This window comes from Sabethes cyaneus, chromosome 2 (genome assembly GCF_943734655.1).
Source record: "Sabethes cyaneus chromosome 2, idSabCyanKW18_F2, whole genome shotgun sequence".
NCBI lineage: Eukaryota > Metazoa > Arthropoda > Insecta > Diptera > Culicidae > Sabethes > Sabethes cyaneus.
The window spans coordinates 52,336,858-52,357,648 of NC_071354.1; the positions used below are offsets into that span (position 1 = coordinate 52,336,858).

Here is a 20,791-nt window from a genome sequence, read left to right on the forward strand (position 1 = left end):
CGTACGGCCAGGTTAGGCTTCGTACACAAATTACGTAACGCTTGGAGGGAAGGGAGGGGGGTCCAGTTTGCGTTACTTTTTGTTACATAGGGGGGAGGGGGAGTCCGAAGAATAGTTACGTAACAAAATTATGAATACCAAAAAATAGCTGCAAAACGAAGAAAGGACGTGTTGATGGTGTGAAACAGTGAATTGATTTAGAGTGATGGAGATTCAGATTTAAAATTCTAGTTTGTAGCTTATGAAGACGATCCTACTACATTTCCAAATATTGTGTATCCAGGACAAAATTTGTCTTCCGAAACCATCCGGCAAACCATTTTTCTTTCGTACCGTACATTAAACCTAGTGTCGGAAGTAGTGCGCTGTATAGCACGTCTCATTTGCTATAGCGCACTACTTACGACACTAGGTTTAATGTATGGTACGGAAGAAAAATCGTTTACCGTTTTTCCAGAAGTCCAATTTATTGCTGGCGACACAATATTAGGGTTGAAAACCAATTGACCTCAACATGGATCAGTGCCTGATTGTTGTTTTTAACATGATTTTGTTCAATTCATTAAAATAAAAAATTATGCGATTTATGTGAATTTTGTTCAATGTCAAGGGGGGAGGGGGTTTGGCCAACGTTACGTAACTTAATGGGGGGATTATGCCAAGCGTTACTTATCGTTACATAGGGGAGGGAGGGGGTAAAAAATCCGGATTTTTTGCGTAATTTGTGTACCACGCCTTAGCAGGGAAGCAATGTAAGACCGGTGATCGCGCCCCGTAACCAGCGATGCATTAACTTTCCGCAGCTTTCCGAGGTTTTATTTGTTTTATTTTATAAACGTCAACAGGTAAAATATCACCCCAATGACAGAAATAACTAAGTAACGTATTTACAATACTCGTCTGTTTAGATTATTAACATAAAACACGTCTAAAATTATACTTGTTTGTTTCTCGAGACACATTAAAGTCAAATACATGGTAACATTGATTGAATAGACGAGACATACTGCGCACTGGTTCATGTAGACCATATTTCGTCCTAGCTGGAGTAATACTGAGGAACGAGTGATATCCTAGATTGCGGCGTCGTATATTGATATCCAGCATGCTGAGGAGTATTGAACAATCAACGTTACCTTGCAGGAGATCGCCAATAAAGCATACTTTTGCCACATTGCGTCTTTCCTCTAGTAATTCCAGGCCGATCAGCATGCAACGGTTTTTATAGCTGGGTAAGTTCCGTGGATCCGTCCATCTGAGATGACGTAACGCGAAGCGGATGAATTTTCGCTGAATAGCTTCGATGCGTTGAATTTCGTTCTGGTAATAACGAGACCAGACGGGAGACGCGTATTCCAGTACAGGTCGCACAATTGAACAATAGAGTGTTTTCAGGCAGTAGATGTCCTTAAATTTTTTCGCGAAACGAAATAAAAAGCCCAGCTGTGAAGAAGCTTTTGCCACCACGTATGAAATGTGATCCTTGAAGTTAATTTTGCATCGATCAAAACTCCCAAATCCTTAACTGTGGATTCACGCAGTAAACGTACGCCTGCCAAGGCATAGTCATACTGGAATAGTGAATGTTTTCGTCCAAATGAGATTACCGAGCACTTAGAAACATTCAGCGACAATCGGTTAATTTGACATCATTTAGCGAAGTTTTCCAACTGCTCCTGCAGAAAACTCATATCCAGTGGTTGCTTTATCGTATGGTATAGCTTTAGATCGTCAGCGTATGAGAGTTTCGCGCATTTCAAAATGGAATTAACGTCGTTCATATACAGCAGGAATAAAAACGGTTCTAGGTGGCTTCCTTGTGGAACACCAGAACAAACAGGAAATGGCGCAGAAATGTGATCACCAATTTTCACAGACATGCTACGACCACATAGGTAAGATTGAAGCCAGAGTAGGAAATGTTCGTTCATCCCAAATCGATCAAATTTGGCAATTGCAATTTGATGATTCATTTTATCAAATGCTGCAGATAAGTCTGTGTATAGGTTTGGTGATCTTTCCCCGCAAAGGTATCCACAAAGCCACCCGGAGATCACCTGATCATTGAATCTCGAACCAAATAAATCATAATCTCTTCGAGGGCCGGTTTTTTTTCGAGCATCACCAAAGTACGCTCCCTACGGGGTGCGGATATCGGACTATTACCTAGTAGCAGTACATGTGCGCTCAAAACTATCGATGATTTATACCTCGCGACAAAGCTGCCCTCCTCGGGTAAACTTTCGGCAGTTAAACAAACCACCAGTTGCCGAAAACTACGCGCGTCCTGGATGAAACTCAACGAGTCCGCTACCGCGGTGCTAGGTGAGAAAACCTCGAGCGCACGAAATGATTGGTTTGACGGGGAATACCAACGAGCGATATAGACAGGAAAAAAGAGCTTGGAAAAAGTATCTAAGCATATCCACGAGAGAGAATTTGTTTTGAGAAGGAATAAGCGCCAGATCGTAAGAAGCTGGAACAAATATTCCGGGCTAAAGACACGCGCAAGTTTTACGAGAATGTGAGCCAAACTCGTAATGGCTACACACGTAAACCTGACATGTGTAGGGACGGGGTGGGGATCTAAACACTAACGAGCGCGAGATGGTCGACAGGCAGAAGCAGTTCTTCGATAGCAGAAGGAAACACAACAGAAATTTACCCAGAAGTGCCTACAAACGACAACAGCGTGCCGGCTTCCGATCTCGAGAAATCGGTCAGCTAAAGAATAATAGAACCACCGGAAAGAACCGACCCCCGGCAGAACTCTACAAAAATGGCCAAGAACCGCTAGCAGCGGCAATTCACTGGCGATCGGCTTGATTGCTGTAACTATCGCGACGTTGCGCTGGTCAACACCGCCTACAAGGTGCTCTCCCAGATTTTGTTGTGTCGTCTATCCCCAATAGCAAGACAATTCCTAAGGCAGTATCATTGGGGCCAGTGCTACTACGGATCAAATTTTTACTCTGCGACAAATCCTCCAGAAATCTCGGGAGTACAAAGCGCCCACGCATCATATTTTCATGGATTTCAGAGCAGCATACGATACAGTTGACCGCGAACAGCTATGGCAGATAATGCACGAATGCGGTTTTTCGGACAAACTGACGCGGCTGATCAAAGCTACCTTGGAGCGAGTGATGTGCTATGTACGCGCTTCGGGGACACTCTCGAGTTTTTTCGTATCGCGCAGAGAGTGGCAGCACGAGGATGGACTGTCCTGTATGTTATTTGTTGTGTCTTGATTGAATGAAAGACTGTTCAACTAACGAATCTAATATATTTACGTCTATTACTATTAACTGACAAACCAAGAATGAATAACTAGCCTAGATTGCTATGATCTAACATCTCCCCTCTTTAATTCATCCAGTAGGATTTAAACCGGGCAGGTAACTGGATAAATCATCGTTCACGTTCAGCTTGAGACATTGCGTTGTAATTTTCCTGAGCTAGTGGTTGATTCCTAACAGCAATAGTATATTGAGCTTTCTTCCCCTTTTTCCTGTATTGCTTTTTTCCTCCCTGCTCTGACTTAGAGTTGATAGTGGACTTGGAAATGCAACTACAGTAGCCTTCCTTATGACCAACACGGTTGCATGTCTTACACTGATGACTTGAAAACGGACAATCGCGACCGAAATACATTTGACCGCATTGCCAACAAGGAGTGCGTGGAGATTTACCAGCCGTTGAGTGATTTTTCGAAGTATTTTTATCACGAACTGTCTACACCGTTTGCTTCGAGCTTGATGGTTGTTCAATTAATGTGATCTCCGCTTTGAGGTTGAATTGGTCTATCGTAAGTTTTTCAAATTCGAAAGCTTCACAGGCGTAATTCACCTTTCCTCCGTAGCTGATGATGTCGTCTGCTTCGGACATCAATACATAGTTGTAAACACTGGTAACGTCAAAACTTTTCATGCCTGGCTCTTCTGGAAGGATGAAATTGATGTACCGGGTGTGCGAAGGCGTGTCCAATTTTCGTAACAGGAGTCGTACCTTTGCTGGCTCGTCCAATTTTGCAGCATCATGTTCGAAAAGGTCCTTGTAACGATTGTACCGCCGGTCAAAAGTGATTCCGTTTTCGGGATCGAACGAAAATTCGGTAAGAAGACATCACTTGCCATCAGACATCAGTCATCAGATCATCAGAAGACATCAGGCAACGCAAGGTCCCTTACGCATTTCAAGGAGTTCCTGAACTATCATAGCGAGCGCAAATTCTTGAAGATATTTTTCAAATTTCAATAAGTGCATTTTGCACTTTGCGCGAGTTTGTATGTGTATATGTTCCGCCATAACTACAGAACACATTGATGGTTTTCCACTAAATTTGGCACACAGGTTGCTTGACATAATAAAATCAGCACCGATGGATTGACAAAATGGGGGTGGTCCCTATCAAGGGAGAGAGGATCCAATAAGTAAAAGAGGTTGCATTTCTCCTGCATTTAGACCGATTGCAGTTGTGCTGCAAGTGGCTGGGTGATAAGAAATCGGGAGGTTAAGGGTGGGGGAAAGTAGGGAGGGGGACCGTAGGAAGGATATATGAAAAAGGCTTTGTTTCTCTTCCATTATAGGGATTTTCAAAGAGCAAACAAATTCGAAACTGGTTACGTAACTGAAGATGGAGCTGATTGGGAGAGAACAAACAGGAAAGCGAGTAGAAACGTGAGTATGAGTGTGTGTTTTGCTATAACTCCGAAACGCTTGGATAGTTCTTCATCAAACTTGGCGCACATGTTCCTTCACATAGAAGAATCAGCGAAGGGAGTTAAAAAAAAGAAGGTGCTCCTCAACAATTGGGGGAGGCGATCCAAATAAATAAAAGGGGTCGCGTTTCTCTTGGGTTTGGAACGGTAGCAATTGTAAAATAAACTGGGATTTCTTTGGGATTTCTGAAAGGAAAGAATAGGGGGACCAGGCTTGGCATACACTTTTCGCTTTGATTATGATCTTTTGATTACTGCTCTTCAGCCAAGCAGAATTTGAAAAAGTGGTGTATGGGGTATTTGTAGAGCTAGTAATTATCTATAATATTGCTGAAGAAAGTGAAGTTTTATTTTCAGAATTTACGGCGCTATAGGACAGCTATGCCGTTGGTAGCAAAAAGAGCGCGATAACCAAAGAAGAACTGAACATAAGTGTGCTTGCATTGTATTGCGTTATGAGAATTTTTGTTACAATAATACACATACAAGTTATACATACATATTATATGTACACTCAAGTACTTTTTTTACACGGTTTAGTTTTTTGAGTATTAAGAACGGGGCAACTTAGAGACCATTCATTTATTGCTCAATACATTTGGGGGCAGCTCGACATTCCTCACGTAGATTGTAAATAGTTTCTTAGCTGCACCGTTTTCTAGTAATCGAAAAAAACGAACCGTGTAAAAAAAGACTTGAGTGTACAAGTTGTACGGTTGTTGTAAGAATAGGCCGATTAGTAAGAACTAAAACAGGGCAATTTACCCTACGCGCGTCCTACTATAGAGAGGAACGTAGGAAGGCTTTTCTGTTGGATACAGTCAATATGCTGCTTATCACTTCTTGCTGTTTCCAGATTCGGTTTCTGTTGGGAAGGCATCCCACCAACCGTTAAATGACAGCACCGAAGTTACCAGTGGGACTCTTCAGTTGACAGCCGTCAACGTGACAGACGCTACCGCGGTTCTCGGTGTGCGATCATTCTTATCCGGTGACGGCCATCATGTTTCATCATTCTTATTGCGATAGCAGCAGCTCGCGGAGCACCTTTTATTTCATGTAGTTAATTATCGTACAAATAAATGTTTTATCGTTAACCGCGAGTTGCCACTATACCGAAACGCCTTATCGCAACAGTGGCGACGAGATAGTGGCGGAGTTATACCGAAATTAGCGCGTTTTTGGAATGAAATAGTGGTTTAGTGAGTCGGAGTAGCACGAGGAAAAAATCGCGATGGCGACCAATCAGGCATTAGGAAGTGCTGGAGTTCCGCAACAACCAAGCGTCACGGATGCTATATTACAGATCCTGAACAACCAGCACGCGCTCATGGCGCAGCTTTCACAGCAGCTTTCCGCCACGCAGGTTGCCATTTCAAAGCTGTCTCGCGATGAAACCGTACTGGATTCCCTGGCAAGCAACATGGTGGAATTCGCGTACGAAAAGGAAAGCGGACACACATTCGACGCGTGGTTTTCTCGCTACAGTGATCTTTTCGATAAGGATGCCGACAAGCTGGACGACGCTGCTAAGGTACGACTCCTCCTACCAGTGTTGCCACATGTACAGATTTATCTGGAAAAGTACAGATTTTTTCGAATTTTTTGGTGCAGATTCTGTACGGTACAGATTATAGATTTTTGCCAAAAAGTACAGATAGGTACAGATTTTTCTGAGTGTCAAAAACTCATACTTTTTCTCAGTGCTGTTTCTTGAAATTAATAGAGAAACAATTCTTAGTATGAATGAAATTAATACAAAACGTATTTATATCTAAGTTTTGCAGAGATATGTGCAAACATCATCAACAAATAAATGATTTGTGACTCGTGCATTTTTTTAATGCTAACAAACGAAATTTTTCTATGCAATAATTATTTTAAATGGTTCAGATTTTGGTACAGATTTTTGGAAGAAAAGGTACAGATGAAAAAGATTTTTGCACCTTCCAGTACAGATGAATATGTGGCAACACTGCCTCCTACGCAAATTGAGCCCACCGAACCACGAGCGCTACAATAGCTTCATTTTACCTAAACTCGCTCGTGAATTCACCTTCACTGAAACGGTAGAAAAGCTAAAATCTCTGTTCGGTGCGTCCACTTCCATCTTTCGCCGGCGCTACAACTGTCTCCAGACAACCAAGGAGGATAGTGAGGATTATCTCGCCTACTCATGTAGGGTGAACAAATCCTGCGTCGACTTCAAACTGTCAGAGCTTACCGAAGAGCAATTCAAGTGCCTGACGTTTGTGTGTGGCCTCAAATCAAAGCAGGACGCTGAAATCAGGATGCGGCTAATTAACAAGCTAAACGAAGCTGCGGATCTCACTCTTCAACAAGTGGTCGAGCAATGTAATAACCTGGTTAACCTCAAAATGGATACCGTTATGGTGGAAAACCCGCCGACTGTGAATTTCGTTCATCGCAACCAGCAGCAGTCTAGGCATCGATCAACCAGCAGTACACCGTCGCAGGATCAACCTAAAACACCTTGTTGGTCTTGCGGAGGGATGCACTTCAGCAAGGACTGCCGCTTCCGCGATCATAGTTGTCGCGACTGCGGTAAGCGCGGTCATCGAGAGGGGTATTGCGCATGCTTTTCATCAAAATCATCGAACAGCGTTCCGAGCAAGCGCAACCCCATGAAACACAGGAAGAAAAGAAACCGTGAGCAGTCAACAAAAACGGTGACAGTGCGGAACATCCATCAAAGTCGGAAATTCATCGACGTGCAGCTCAATGGTGTCCCTCTCCGGCTGCAACTGGATACTGGGTCGGACATATCCATCATCTCGCACCAGTCTTGGGTCAAACTTGGTCGGCCAAGAGCACAGCCAGCATTGTGCCGAGCCAAAACAGCGTCTGGGGAGCCACTCGACATTGTTTCCGAGCTGCAGTGTAGCATAACCCTCAACAACATCACCAGAGAGGGTAAGTGTTATGTATCAGCTCCTAACGTTCATCTCGACATTTTAGGCATCGATCTGATGGACCAGTTTGGTCTATGGAATCAACCGATCACTGCATTCTGCAATCAAATTGCCATTAAGCAGACTCAGAGTGTTTCTGATCTCCGGACCCGTTTCCCCGACGTGTGTATCACGAAAATGCGTCTGCGTAACAAAACAGACAGGAAGACTACCATGGAACCCTGGCCCCCACCGATACAACCGTGGCAGCACCTACATCTAGACTACGCCGGTCCGCTAGATGGGAACTATTTTCTCATTCTGGTGAATTCGTACACAAAATGGCCTGAAGTGATACGAATCAAGGAGATTACCACCACAGCAACTTTGCGAATCCTACGTGGCATCTTCGCGAGGTACGGTCAGCCCGAAACACTGGTCACTGACAATGGGACGCAGCTCACCAGTGACCGCTTCGAATCGTACTGCGACAAAAATGGTATCGTTCATCTGAAAACAGCGCCTTTTCATCCGCAGTCAAATGGATTAGCTGAGAGGTTTGTCGACACGTTTAAACGTTCGATTAAGAAAATCATCGCAGGAGGGGAAACCCTCGACGAAGCCATAGACACCTTTCTTCTGTGCTACAGAACCACACCCTGTCGCAGCGCACCTGGTAGGAAATCTCCCGCTGACCTGATGTATGGACGAACCATCCGTACGTCCTTGGAGCTACTTCGCCCGCCTACGCCGTACCACAAGTTGCCGAGTACTGCTCAGGAAAAGCAATTTAACCGGAAGCACGGAGCGAAAGCTCGGTGTTACAATCAACAAGATCACATCTGGGCTAAGGTTTATGCAGCAAATAAGCGCACCTGGTGGATATAGTGATCGAGCGCATCGGTCGGGTGATGTATAACATCTGGCTACCATCAAAGCAGAATCTTATCCGATCCCACTGCAACCAATTGCGGACTTGTCAATTAGCTGAGAGTGATGCAGCAACTGAAACGACACCGGGTAGCGTGCAAGTACCGTTGTCTATTCTCCTGGACAGTTGGGGTCTACGTCCTACACTTGAGCCGGAAGCCGAGGAAACCGACTTGCCGGCCTTTCTCCAAGCAGACCTGCAGCCACAGGTTATCCGTCGACGTCATCGAACTCCCCTTAGCAATCAACTGCAGCAACCGATTCCTACTCGCCAGTCTTCGAGATTGCGAAGGCAGCCTGCGAGGTACGATCCGTATCACCTGTTCTAGAAGGGGGAGGTGTTGGGAAGGCATCCCACCAAACGTTAAATGACAGCACCGAAGTTACCAGTGGGACTCTTCAGTTGACAGCCGTCAACGTGACAGACGCTACCGCGGTTCTCGGTGTGCGATCATTCTTATCCGGTGACGGCCATCATGTTTCATCATTCTTATTGCGATAGCAGCAGCTCGCGGAGCACCTTTTATTTCATGTAGTTAATTATCGTACAAATAAATGTTTTATCGTTAACCGCGAGTTGCCACTATACCGAAACGCCTTATCGCAACAGTTTCCTACATGTTTAATCCGATACATTTCCAATACGATAAATGAGGAAGACCCTCTTAAGTAAGCCGCATGGATTTCATAGAAATAGTATGCCCAGTTTGCCCCTTCTTTTTTGTTATGTTTATTCTGACAGTTTCAGCTCGAGCACGACCATTACGAAGGCATTGGAATTTTTTCACTGATGAACTGCTGGAAGCTGGCAAAGAAATAAACCTAACTCTTTCGTTTGTGCCAGTCATCAGCATACCAGCACATCAATCCGTAAACGAAAGTGAATGTCAATTCATCTTGTTAGGAAATAACGGAACAAGAAAAATCGAATTCTTTCGTGATTTAGTTGCATTCTAGACCAAGATCACCTGTTCAGGAATAAAATACACCACAAAGACTAAAAATATCCCGAATTAGTTGGGGGGACAAATGCACTGCGCGTATTGCTGGTTGTCAGAATTCTTCCTATCGATTAGGGTGATTTTTGGTAGATGACAAGCTGGATTGGCCCTATCGATAGACTACAAAATAGCTTTACTGGCTGAGAAGTGAAAACTAGCGGTAGGTAGATCCACCCACCACCTTACTCGGGGGATTGCTTTACAGATATAAAATCAAATGGTCGGGAAAATTTCAAAGCTAATAAAAACAAAATAAAGTTCCGCATTCGTAACTGCTCGCTGACCTGAATAAGAGCCAGTTCAGCCAGTTAGATTCAGCACCACTCTAGGTGTCTAAATTCAAGCAACCAAGCTAGAGTTGTGCAAGAAACGAAAAAACAACATTCATTGATTAAAAAACAAACGCTTTGCTGGTTAGAATTTCTAATGAGATCAAAACAAGCAACACCGAATGATGCTAATCTATATTTAGATTGAGTACGTGCTCTACAGTTTTCACGCACTTTCCCTTTTGGTATTTTCCTTGAGTGTCTAGAGAGCTTCTAAAGGAAACTGCACTGGTGCTGAATGAACTGCTGTTGGAATGAACAACATTAATTCTATAATTTTTGGCACACAATAACCAACGAATAATAAGTAACATTACTTTAATCATCGCTTTGATGAAGTAGAATTCAATGACCTACGACCTACCTCCGAAATCGAAGAGCTGCTGCTGTCGTTCTTTGGGGTTGATTTGCGTTTCAACTTCAGCTTTCCAACTCCGATATTCATTTTCACTAAAGATTAAGTGATGAATGCTTAGAAATTAGATACCATTGCACACAACACAGTTTACACATAAACAAGACAGCGCATTAAACTGCAGTTTTCGATGCTAACACTAAAATTTACGACAAATTATTTAAGCAGCGGAACGAAAAACACTGTTCCCCATCAGTTTTGTTTTGTTTTTCTTTTCTTTTTTAACCGTTATGTCCAGATGACATGTGAATGAAGCGCAAAGCCAGGGCAGCCAGGGTCACTCTAGTTTGTAAAACGGTTTCAGAACGGGGCTGTTGATGCGAACTAAAATGGAAGCGAATTTTTCAAGCGGAGATGTTTGCAGTTTTTAGGTTTGGTGCATATATTTATGCTCAAATCTCGTAAGATATTTAGAAAATTTTAAAAATGGGCTTTTTGGAGATTAATTTTATTATTTTAAAGCAAGCAAGATTGTAAATCGGATATCGAGCTCTGTGAGCCGTTGTATAATTTTTTGGAGAAAAATCTGGCATCGCTGGTTGGCCATATCTATCAAAAAACGTCAGATATATTCACCTTGCAAAGCGTTCAAGTGGTGAGCAGGGTTGCCACATGCACAGATTATTCTGTGTTTAACAGTTATTTGAAAGAAATCGCCTGTACAGAATCTGTATGCATAGAATACAGATTTTCGCCAAATTACACAGATTAAACAGATTTTTGAGCTTTTACATGAGAGTGAAAGAGACGGAAATAGTCAGCAAAACGACTCTCTATCTCTTTCACTCTCATTGTTTTGCATTGGAAAGATTTTGGCACAGATATTTTTCCTCGCCGTGCAGATTATCAGATTTTTCCAACAAAAAACACAGAATTATATGTGGCATCCCTGGTGGTGAGTTAACTGAATGATGGTGTGCTGATGACTGTTTGCGTTTATCGTGTTTCACAAAAAAGTTTTTCTCAAGTTTAAAATACGTTTAGTTCACTTGCAACATCTGAATTTTATCAACTTTGCTGGTTATGACGAGGCCAGGAGAAAATGGGTAAGTGCTCGCACGCCGTGATTCGTTTCGGAGATGCATCATATATCTTTGTGAAGGTGATTCAATAAATCGATTGTCATTTCAGTGGCAGAGACCGCCGGAGATCGCGCAGTCGGTCCAACGAGCCGGACCGAAAAAAGAAACGTTCCCGTAGCCGTGACCGGGATCGGGACCGCGAGCGAACGAAAACGTCGTTTCGCTTCAAACCAGTTGCTCGAAGGGATCGCGACAGGGACCGTGACCGCGAGCGGGAACAGAGGGACCGAGAGCGCGACAAGGAACTGGAAAAGGAGCGCAACAAGGAAGCTGAGCGGAAGCGGGAGCGTGAAAAGGAACGGGAAAAATTGAGGGAACATGCCACAAAATAGTAAGATTTTGAAAAACCATTGATTTGTAGTCTCGATTTCATTTTAATTTTTTTTAATAGTGCACAGAGTGTCAGCAGTAGCAGTGGATTCAGACAGTCAAAGTTTGATCAAAAACCGCCAGGATTCGCGGAGAAAGAACCAGTCAAAAAGCCTCCAAAAGAAGAACCAAAAGAAAAGGAAGATACTTTCGATTTATCCGTTCCGATGGACAAAGAAGAGGAACAACGTCGATTGGAACAAGAGATGACGCGGCGTCGAGAACGGATAGAACGGTGGAGAGCTGAACGTAACCGAAAAGAGATTGAACTGAAGAAACCGACAGCGGTAACGGGTATTAATATTCCCAAGAAGTGGAGTTTAGAGGACGATGAAGAGGATGACGAAGAGGACGAAAAAGATAAAGCAGGCAAAGACAATGAAGAGGAAGATGATGTGGACCCTCTGGATGCTTTCATGAAGGAAGTTAACGAAGAGGTTCGCAAGGTGAATAAACTTCCTAATTCTGGTCCTAAAGCCGAGGGAAAGGCTGCTGTTGCTTCGGGAGTTACGATCATTACTGGAGTAGCTAAGAAAAATGCCGAAGCCGCAAAGAAGGGTGAGCTGATCGAGCAAAACCAGGATGGCCTGGAATATTCTTCGGAAGAAGAGCAGGAAGACATTAAAGATACAGCCGCCAATCTAGCCAACAAACAGAAGAAAGAACTGGCCAAAGTTGACCACTCGGGAATCAACTACCTGCCGTTCCGCAAAGCCTTTTACGTTGAAGTTCCGGAAATTGCAAAGATGAAGCAGGCGGAAGTGGATGCATACAAAACAGAGTTGGAGGGCATTAGCGTAAAAGGGAAAGGCTGTCCTAAGCCGATTCGCACTTGGGCTCACTGTGGAGTTTCCAAGAAAGAATTTGACGTGCTTCGTAAGCTGGGTTTCGATAAACCAACGCCGATTCAGTGTCAAGCCATTCCGGCCATAATGTCCGGTCGGGATCTGATTGGTATCGCTAAAACCGGAAGCGGTAAAACATTGGCCTTCATTTTGCCCATGTTCCGACATATTTTAGATCAACCGCCACTGGAGGACGGAGACGGCCCGATCGCTATTATTATGTCTCCTACGCGTGAGCTCTGCATGCAGATCGGTAAAGACATTAGAAAATTTGCTAAATCTTTAAACCTGCGTCCGGTATGCGTGTACGGTGGTACAGGAATTTCAGAGCAAATCGCAGAATTGAAGCGAGGAGCCGAGATAATCGTTTGCACGCCAGGTCGGATGATCGACATGCTGGCGGCTAATTCCGGTCGCGTAACCAATTTACGACGTATCACCTATGTGGTGCTGGACGAAGCGGATCGTATGTTTGACATGGGTTTCGAGCCGCAAGTTATGAGAATAATCGATAACATTCGGCCGGATAGGCAAACAGTTATGTTCAGTGCCACTTTCCCTCGGCAAATGGAAGCTTTGGCCAGGCGTATCTTAAAGAAGCCGATAGAGATTCAGGTGGGCGGTCGTTCGGTTGTTTGTAAAGACGTAGAACAGCATGTAGTAGTTCTGGAGGAAGATGCTAAATTTTTCAAACTGCTGGAACTGTTGGGATTGTATCAGGAACTCGGAAGCATTATTGTGTTTGTGGATAAGCAAGAAAATGCCGACATTCTGCTGAAAGATCTGATGAAAGCATCGTATCCTTGTATGAGTTTACACGGGGGTATCGATCAGTTCGACCGAGATTCTACGATTATTGATTTTAAACAGGGTCGAGTTAAGTTGCTCATCGCAACGTCCGTGGCAGCGCGCGGATTGGATGTCAAGCAGCTCATCCTTGTGGTAAACTACGACTGTCCAAACCATTACGAGGATTATGTTCACAGGTGAGTTATACAGCTTGTATTTTGTTCAAATTTACAAACCTAATTTGTAATTATTTGATTTAAAGATGTGGCCGAACCGGTCGAGCCGGTAATAAAGGATTTGCTTGGACATTCCTAACCAACGAGCAGGGACGTCATTCTGGCGATGTAATACGCGCCTTGGAACTTTCGGGTGAAACTGTACCGGAAGACCTGCGAACTTTGTGGGAAACCTATAAAGCTGCACAGGAAGCCGAGGGGAAAAAAGTTCACACCGGAGGTGGATTCAGCGGAAAAGGTTTCAAGTTCGACGAGCAGGAAGCTGCCGCCGTTAGTGAGCGCAAGAAGCTTCAAAAAGCAGCGCTTGGTTTGCAGGATTCAGATGACGACGACGATCTGGAGCAGGATATTGATCAGCACATCGAGAGTATGTTTGCCACGAAGCGTATCGTGAAAGAGGTGGAAGCGCCGGTTATAACGCAAACAGTCACGGCACCCGTTCCGGCAAATCCAAATTCAGACAAACTTGAACTGGCCAAGAGGCTTGCTTCGCGGATTAATTTACACAAAAATTTGGGTGTCGAAACGAAAGGTGCTACGCAACAAGCAGCGGAAGCCATTCTCAAAGGTGGAAGCGCTCAACCACTTATTACGGCTAAAACCGTTGCTGAGCAGCTGGCAGCTAAACTTAATAGCAAGCTGAACTATCAACCGAAGGACGAGGATGAGACCCCCATCGAATCGAACGAGACGGTTTTCCGGAAATACGAAGAAGAGTTGGAAATCAACGATTTCCCGCAGCAGGCTCGCTGGAAAGTCACTTCAAAAGTAAATATTATCATTTTTTTAAATATTTGAAGCAAATCTGTATTAACTTTTAAACTCATTTTTCAGGAAGCTCTTGCGCAGATCTCCGAGTACTCGGAAGCAGGTCTCACCGTTCGTGGTACGTACGTTCCTCCGGGTAAAACTCCACCGGAGGGAGAGCGCAAGCTTTACTTGGCCATTGAGAGCTGCTCGGAGCTTGCCGTTACGAAGGCCAAGCGCGAAATAACGCGCCTCATTAAGGAGGAACTGTTGAAGCTGCAAGCTTCATCACATCATATTATCAACAAATCCCGGTACAAAGTACTGTAGTAGTACGTTTTGCTATTTGACAGCATCTGGAATGAACGAACGGTTTATTTGATCTAATCTTGTCCCGAGGGTGAACGGGTGGCTTACAACTTTTGGTTATCTGCAAAAGCAATTCGACGAGCACAACTATGCTAGCTTTCCAGCATTGCTACTTATACTTTTTAAAGCAAAAACATTTACGCGAAAATTCTTGTATTTTAATTTTTCCAGTTAAATTTAGCATTCAGCTGATTCGTGAGTCACCTGAATCACCATTTGGCGTAGAGGGATGAAATAAAGTCACTAGACAGAGCGAACTGGGTTAGAATAAACCTAAAATTCCAATTGGAAAAAATGCCGCTTTTTTATTAGTGAAAAAAATATTTTTAACGCAGCCGGATCCTTGATGAACGGCTGGATAATGCGTAGCGTACGTGCCTTACGCACTGGGCATAAAATAGACCCTGCAAAGGTCCACAGCCTCTTACGGTCGTATGCTGACAGGGAAGGAGGGCTTCTGCGAGCTACGTTGGCCCTACAGCGATACTGTGGTGTTGGTTGCGGGTATTGCAAGCCTGATGCACTAAAAAAACCAAACCAATGAGCTCCGCAAGTTATAATAGGGTAAAGAACTAGTTTTAAGCAGTCTAAGCGGGTCACTGATTGTTTTACCTTATTACAAGCGATGGGTTGACTAAGTGGGGGATATCAGCATACCAATCTTCTTGCTATCTTTAGTTCTTCAAGCTGTAACCATTGGAAGACACTATTGTTGAGCTAAACTTTTGATTTTGCGCTTTAAAAGTTGGAGCGGTGGAACTAATTTTGAACACACCGAACCCATTTTCACCCGCAAGGTGCTGTTTTCAGCAATCCTGAAATCTGAATTTTTTTACGTCCCGTTAAAAAATCCCTCGAACTTTTCCCCCTACTCAGTAAGTTCGCGTTCCTATCCGCGACCTACTAATCGGCATCTGATGCGTAATCGGCATAGCGTATCGGCATATGCGTAAAATGCCATCTGTCTAAATTGTTTATCGGGGCATACACTCACCGCACCGTTCGGCAAACGGTATTCGTCGTCTCTTTTATTCTCTGGTGTTCTTATGGGAAACTGCGAGTTTGACGTCTCACTCGCTGTTCATAAGGATGGTGGGAGAATAAAAGAGGCAAACATAGAAGTGCACACGATCTAACTTTAGAACAGTGTTGTCAAAGCAAATAACATTGAAACACATCGTTGCTTCATTAAATCACTGAGAAAATCTTCGAAAATTATTGAAAAAGCTGTCTTTTGTGTTGTTTTTAATAAAGAAAAATTAATTATGAACATACATTTCTCTTAAAAGTATTGAACCACGTTTTCACCATAAGAGGTTTCAGTTAATTTCAAACTTAAAATTCTTATTTCCAGAACCGAAACAGTATCTTGGCAACACGATAGTTCATCAGTTGTGCTGCAGCTGCTGCTACTGGTGAACAGGTTACATCAATTCAGAATTTGTTTTCAGTTTTGTTAGAAAATAATAAAACTTTCGGCTAGTGACAAAGCCTTAGATAATAGAAAAAAAGAGACTGAATAATATGGTATGTGACAATTGAGTGCTTGATTTTCAGAGTGGTTGTAATCAGTGCTGAAAATTTGATGAATTCGTTAGTAGCGAGGTGGCGATTGCTGAAGAGCAGCTGAAAAATGTACGTTTTTGGACAACAATTTTTAATTCATCATATTTCTTGTCGGAAACCCAGTAAATTGTGTTTGTGTGAATCAAATGTATGGTTAAGTGATTTGTGAAGATGATCCTATCAAAAGATTTTGAAAATATGAATAAAAAAGTGCATTTTCGGATCATTTATGTTCAACTGATTAAAATAGGTAACACTGCTTAACTCGTTCCTTACCCTAACTCTAATCGGAACAATCGACAAAGATCCAGGCGACGAAAACGGACTAACGATGGGGAATCAGGGACATGCAACTGTCGATCTCCAAATTTCCTCGGAAGTACCCACGTGATTTCTGAAGAAGTGAAGAGCCGCAAGTTCGACATCGTAGCTCTGCAGGAGGTATGCTGGAAAAGGAATGATGGGAGCTGGGTACAGCTTTTATAGTGATGGGCGAGATGCAGAAGCAGGTGATCGGGTGGTTGCCGATCAACCCCCGAATGTGCAGATTAAGAATCAAGGACAGATTCTTTAATATTAGCATAATTACCGTGCACAGCCCTCACCTCGGAAGTACCGATGATGACAAAGACGAATTCTACGCGCAGTTGGAGCGTGAATACGACCGCTGCCCAAGACATGATGTCAAAGTTATCATCGGGGACTGTAATGCACAGGTTGGTCAGGAGAAGGAATTAAAACCTGTGATTGGACGGTTCAGCGCTTACCCGCAAACGAACAAAAACAGTCTAAGACTTGTCGAATTCGCTGCCTCCAAAAACATGATCATAACATGATCATGATGATGATGACCAAAAACATGATGATTGCAGCATAACCTCTACCATCAGTAGATCTGATAGATTCGGGCGCTAACAATGATTCGGATCACTACCTATTGATGGTAAGGATACTTCAAAAATTATCTGTCGTGCTCACCATATGTACGCGCATCCGCCACGGTATCACCTAGCGCGACTGAGGCAACCGGATGTCGCCGAAAGCTACGCGTTATCTCCCGAAACCACTGCTGCCGCTGTGGGTGACCTGGAACAAGCCCCTCTAGAGGATTGTTTAAATGCCGTGAAACAAGCATTACCAGTGTAGCGGAGAACGTCCTAGGCCGTATGGCACCGAATAAACATAACGATAGGTTTGACGCGGAATGCCAGCAACGTGGGTACAAATGCTGCGAAGAGCCACCCGTCACAATGTGGAGCGATACAAACAGAAGCGGAGATAGCAAACAAGACTCTTCCAGGAGAAGGCTTGCAGAGAAATCGAGCAGCTGTAACGCTTTCACGACACACGGAATTTGTATTGTATTGTGTATTGCTCAAATCATCTGACAATTGACATTATCTACATGAAAAATTAAATTTAAAACTAAGTCTAATGCAGCCTAATCCTGGACCTTGTTATTCTTCTACTGAAAGCGCGAGAGGTAACATTTCCGAAGCCAAATAAGTCTTCGTCTAGCGTGAAGGTGCGAGTGCATGACGTCAGTGGTTCATAAAATCTGTACATGGTCCGATGGAATCTAGTTGTCAGCAGACTCGATGAACGAAGCTGTCTACGTGAAGCTCTAAAATCAATTCGAGACAGTAAAATCGTAGCGTCAAGCTCATTATTGAGAAGCTTGGCTACAAAAGTCGCTTGTTGATTCTTCCAACGACTCTCTAGCGTATCCAAGTCTAAAAGCTGACAACGGATTATTAGGTAGACGCCACGGTAAATGTCTTAGAGCGATACGGACAAATCTTCGTTGCACACGTTCTATTCTAGCTGTCCAGCACAAGTTATGGGGATTCTAGATGATACAGACGTTTTCAAGTATTGGTCGTACTAATGCGCAGTACAATGCTTTCAAGCAATGCGGATCTTTAAAGTCACGAGCGATTTTTGTGATGAATCCCAGTTGCTGTGAAGCTCTTGAGATGACAGCAGTATATTGTTGGATGAACGTGAGCTTGCTATCCAACAGAACTCCAAGATCATTAATCTGATCGACGCGTTCTAGAACAACTCCGTTTATCTGATAGTCAAATGAGATGGGCACATTGCAGCGATGAAATGATATAGCAACACATTTGGCAATGCTTATTGTTAGCTTGTTTTTGTCACACCAATCAGCGAAGATGTCCAGCAGTGTTTGCAATCGGCGGTAATCGTCAACATATTTCACAACTAGATAGATCTTTAGATCATCGGCATATACCAGTACGCATCCGGAACTCAGCAGAATAGCAATATCGTTAAAGTACAAGGCGAAAAGCAAAGGCCCCAAGTTACTACCTTGTGGGACACCAGAAGTATTACAAAATTCACGTGAAACGGTCGAATTCAGCTTGTCAAGTTTCCACGGTCTGTAAGATATGAGCTCAACCACGAAGTCAGTCTATCAGAAACACCCAGTTTAGAGAGCTTGTGCAAGAGTATTTGATGATCTACTGTGTTGAACGCGGCCTTAATGTCTGTGTACACAGCATCGTTTTGCGTTCCGGCTTCCATTTGTGAGATGCTGGTACTGGTGAATTCGATTCGATTCGATTGTATCAGAGACTCGACGAATTTCTCAAAGGCTTTGTGCCGCGGACCGAAATATGCAGAGATAAACATGGAGATATCTTGACTGACGACCGTGCGGTAATCGAAAGGTGGAAGCAGCACTACGATGAACACCCGAATGGCGTGCAGGCGGAAGAACATGATAACGGAGGAAGTGACCACATTGGTGCAGCAAGCTACGAACATGTGCCTCCCCTATCGATAAGGGAAGTTAAAGAAGCCATTCAGCGGCTGAAGAACAACAAAGCAACGGGAAAGGATGACATTGGAACGGAAATTATAAAAATAGGCCCGGACAAGTTGGCCGGCTGTTTGCATCAACTGATTGTCAAGATTTGGGATACGGAACGACTGCCGGAGGACTGGATAGACGGGGTTATTTGCCCTATCTACAAGAAAGGCGATAAGCTGGACTGTGAGAACTACCGAGTGATCATTATCCTGAATGCCGCCCACAAAGTGCTGTCTCAAGTCATCTTCCATCGCCAATAGCTAATAGATTTGTGGGAAGTTATCAGACCGGCTTTATGGAGAGTCGGTCCACAACGGATCAAATCTTCACCCTGCAGTAGATTCTCCAGAAGTGCCGCGAATTCCGAGTCACCACGCATCACCTGTTCATCGATTTCAAAGCCGCATATAATAGTGTAAACTGACAAGAGCTATGGAAAATTTTGTACGAAAACGGCTTTCCGGGTAAGCTTACTAGACTTATCATCGCTACGATGGATGGGATTCAGTGCTGTGTGAGATTCTCGAGTGGATTGTCGGATCCATTCGAATCGCGCAGGGGACTTCGACAAGGAGACGGTCTTTCCTGCCTGCTATTCAACATTGCGCTTGAAGGTGTTACAAGACGAGCGGCGATCGAAATCCGGGAACGATTTTCAATAAATCCAGTCTGCTTTACTGACGACGTGGATTTGACGCGGTAAAAGATCAGTACACCAGACTGAAACGCGATGCAGAGAAGATTGGGTTGAAGATAAATACGTCTAAAACGAAATATATGCTTGTGGGCGGGACCGAGCGCAACAAGGTCCGCTTGGGCAGTACCGTTGGTAATTGACGAGGATGAGTTTGAGGTAGTCGACGAGTTCGTATATCTTGGCTCACTGGCAACAGACGACAGCAATACCAGCCGTGAGATTAACCCATTATGACCCGGGTATACCTAAATTTGGACCAAATGAAGTGAAACTCTGTAATCTATTATATTATGGCTCGAATGTGTCGGGAAACGCAAAATCGTCATTTGGAATGCTTTCAAGGCCAAAATATCGCAGATTAAATATTTTATAGGCTAAGTTTCAAACAAACAAATCACAAAGTTTTTTACAGATTTCTTATCTAATTTTGTGATAGACTTTACATATAAATACTAATTTACATGTCAGGTAATGCTTCGTCACTAAATGTAGACTTTTTCATGCGTTTTGTAGACAAACATATTTTCGCCATTTTTTCAACTTTTTTTCCGACATTTGTCACAACTTTGCACTGTTGAAAATACAGATGAAATGACAAAAACTGACAAATTATATCACACACATCAGATTGATGTCTTATCTCTCTTGTAGTGATATATTAACAATGCTAACTATTGAAATTCAGCAGTAAACAGGTTTTGAAGACGAGGTATGATATATCATACGCTGGGTCATAATGGGTTAAGAGGCGTATTATCAGCGGAAGTCGGGCCTGCTACGGACTCCACAAGCACTTGCGGTCGAACAATCTGAGCTCCCGTACAAAGTGCACACTGTACAAAACACTAATTAGGTCGATTGTCCTCTCCGGTTGTCCGGGCACGAAACGTGGACACTGCTAGAAGAGGGCCTACGAGCACTCGGAGTTTTCGAACGGCGGGTGC

At 43.6% G+C, this 20,791-nt stretch overlaps 2 protein-coding genes across 3 annotated transcripts in view; one reads left to right on the forward strand and one right to left on the reverse strand.

Moving 5' to 3' along the window:
* LOC128737965 (A-kinase anchor protein 9) overlaps positions 1 to 10,498 on the reverse strand; it is a 69,195-nt gene extending 58,697 nt beyond the window's left edge. For both annotated transcript variants that reach the window (XM_053832754.1, XM_053832753.1), the window contains exon 1: positions 10,258 to 10,498. In XM_053832754.1, coding sequence (XP_053688729.1) covers positions 10,258 to 10,338 — 81 coding nt within the window. In that variant the 5' untranslated portion in view covers positions 10,339 to 10,498. The remainder of the gene's footprint in view (positions 1 to 10,257) is intronic.
* A 715-nt stretch (positions 10,499 to 11,213) lies between these two features.
* LOC128733623 (probable ATP-dependent RNA helicase DDX46) lies at positions 11,214 to 15,002 on the forward strand. The gene is made up of 5 exons (XM_053827345.1): positions 11,214 to 11,354; positions 11,440 to 11,721; positions 11,782 to 13,590; positions 13,656 to 14,397; positions 14,464 to 15,002. Exons 1-5 carry the CDS (start codon positions 11,332 to 11,334, stop codon positions 14,704 to 14,706), a joined length of 3,099 nt encoding a protein of 1,032 aa, XP_053683320.1. The 5' UTR covers positions 11,214 to 11,331; the 3' UTR covers positions 14,707 to 15,002.
* Positions 15,003 to 20,791: the final 5,789 nt, after the last annotated feature.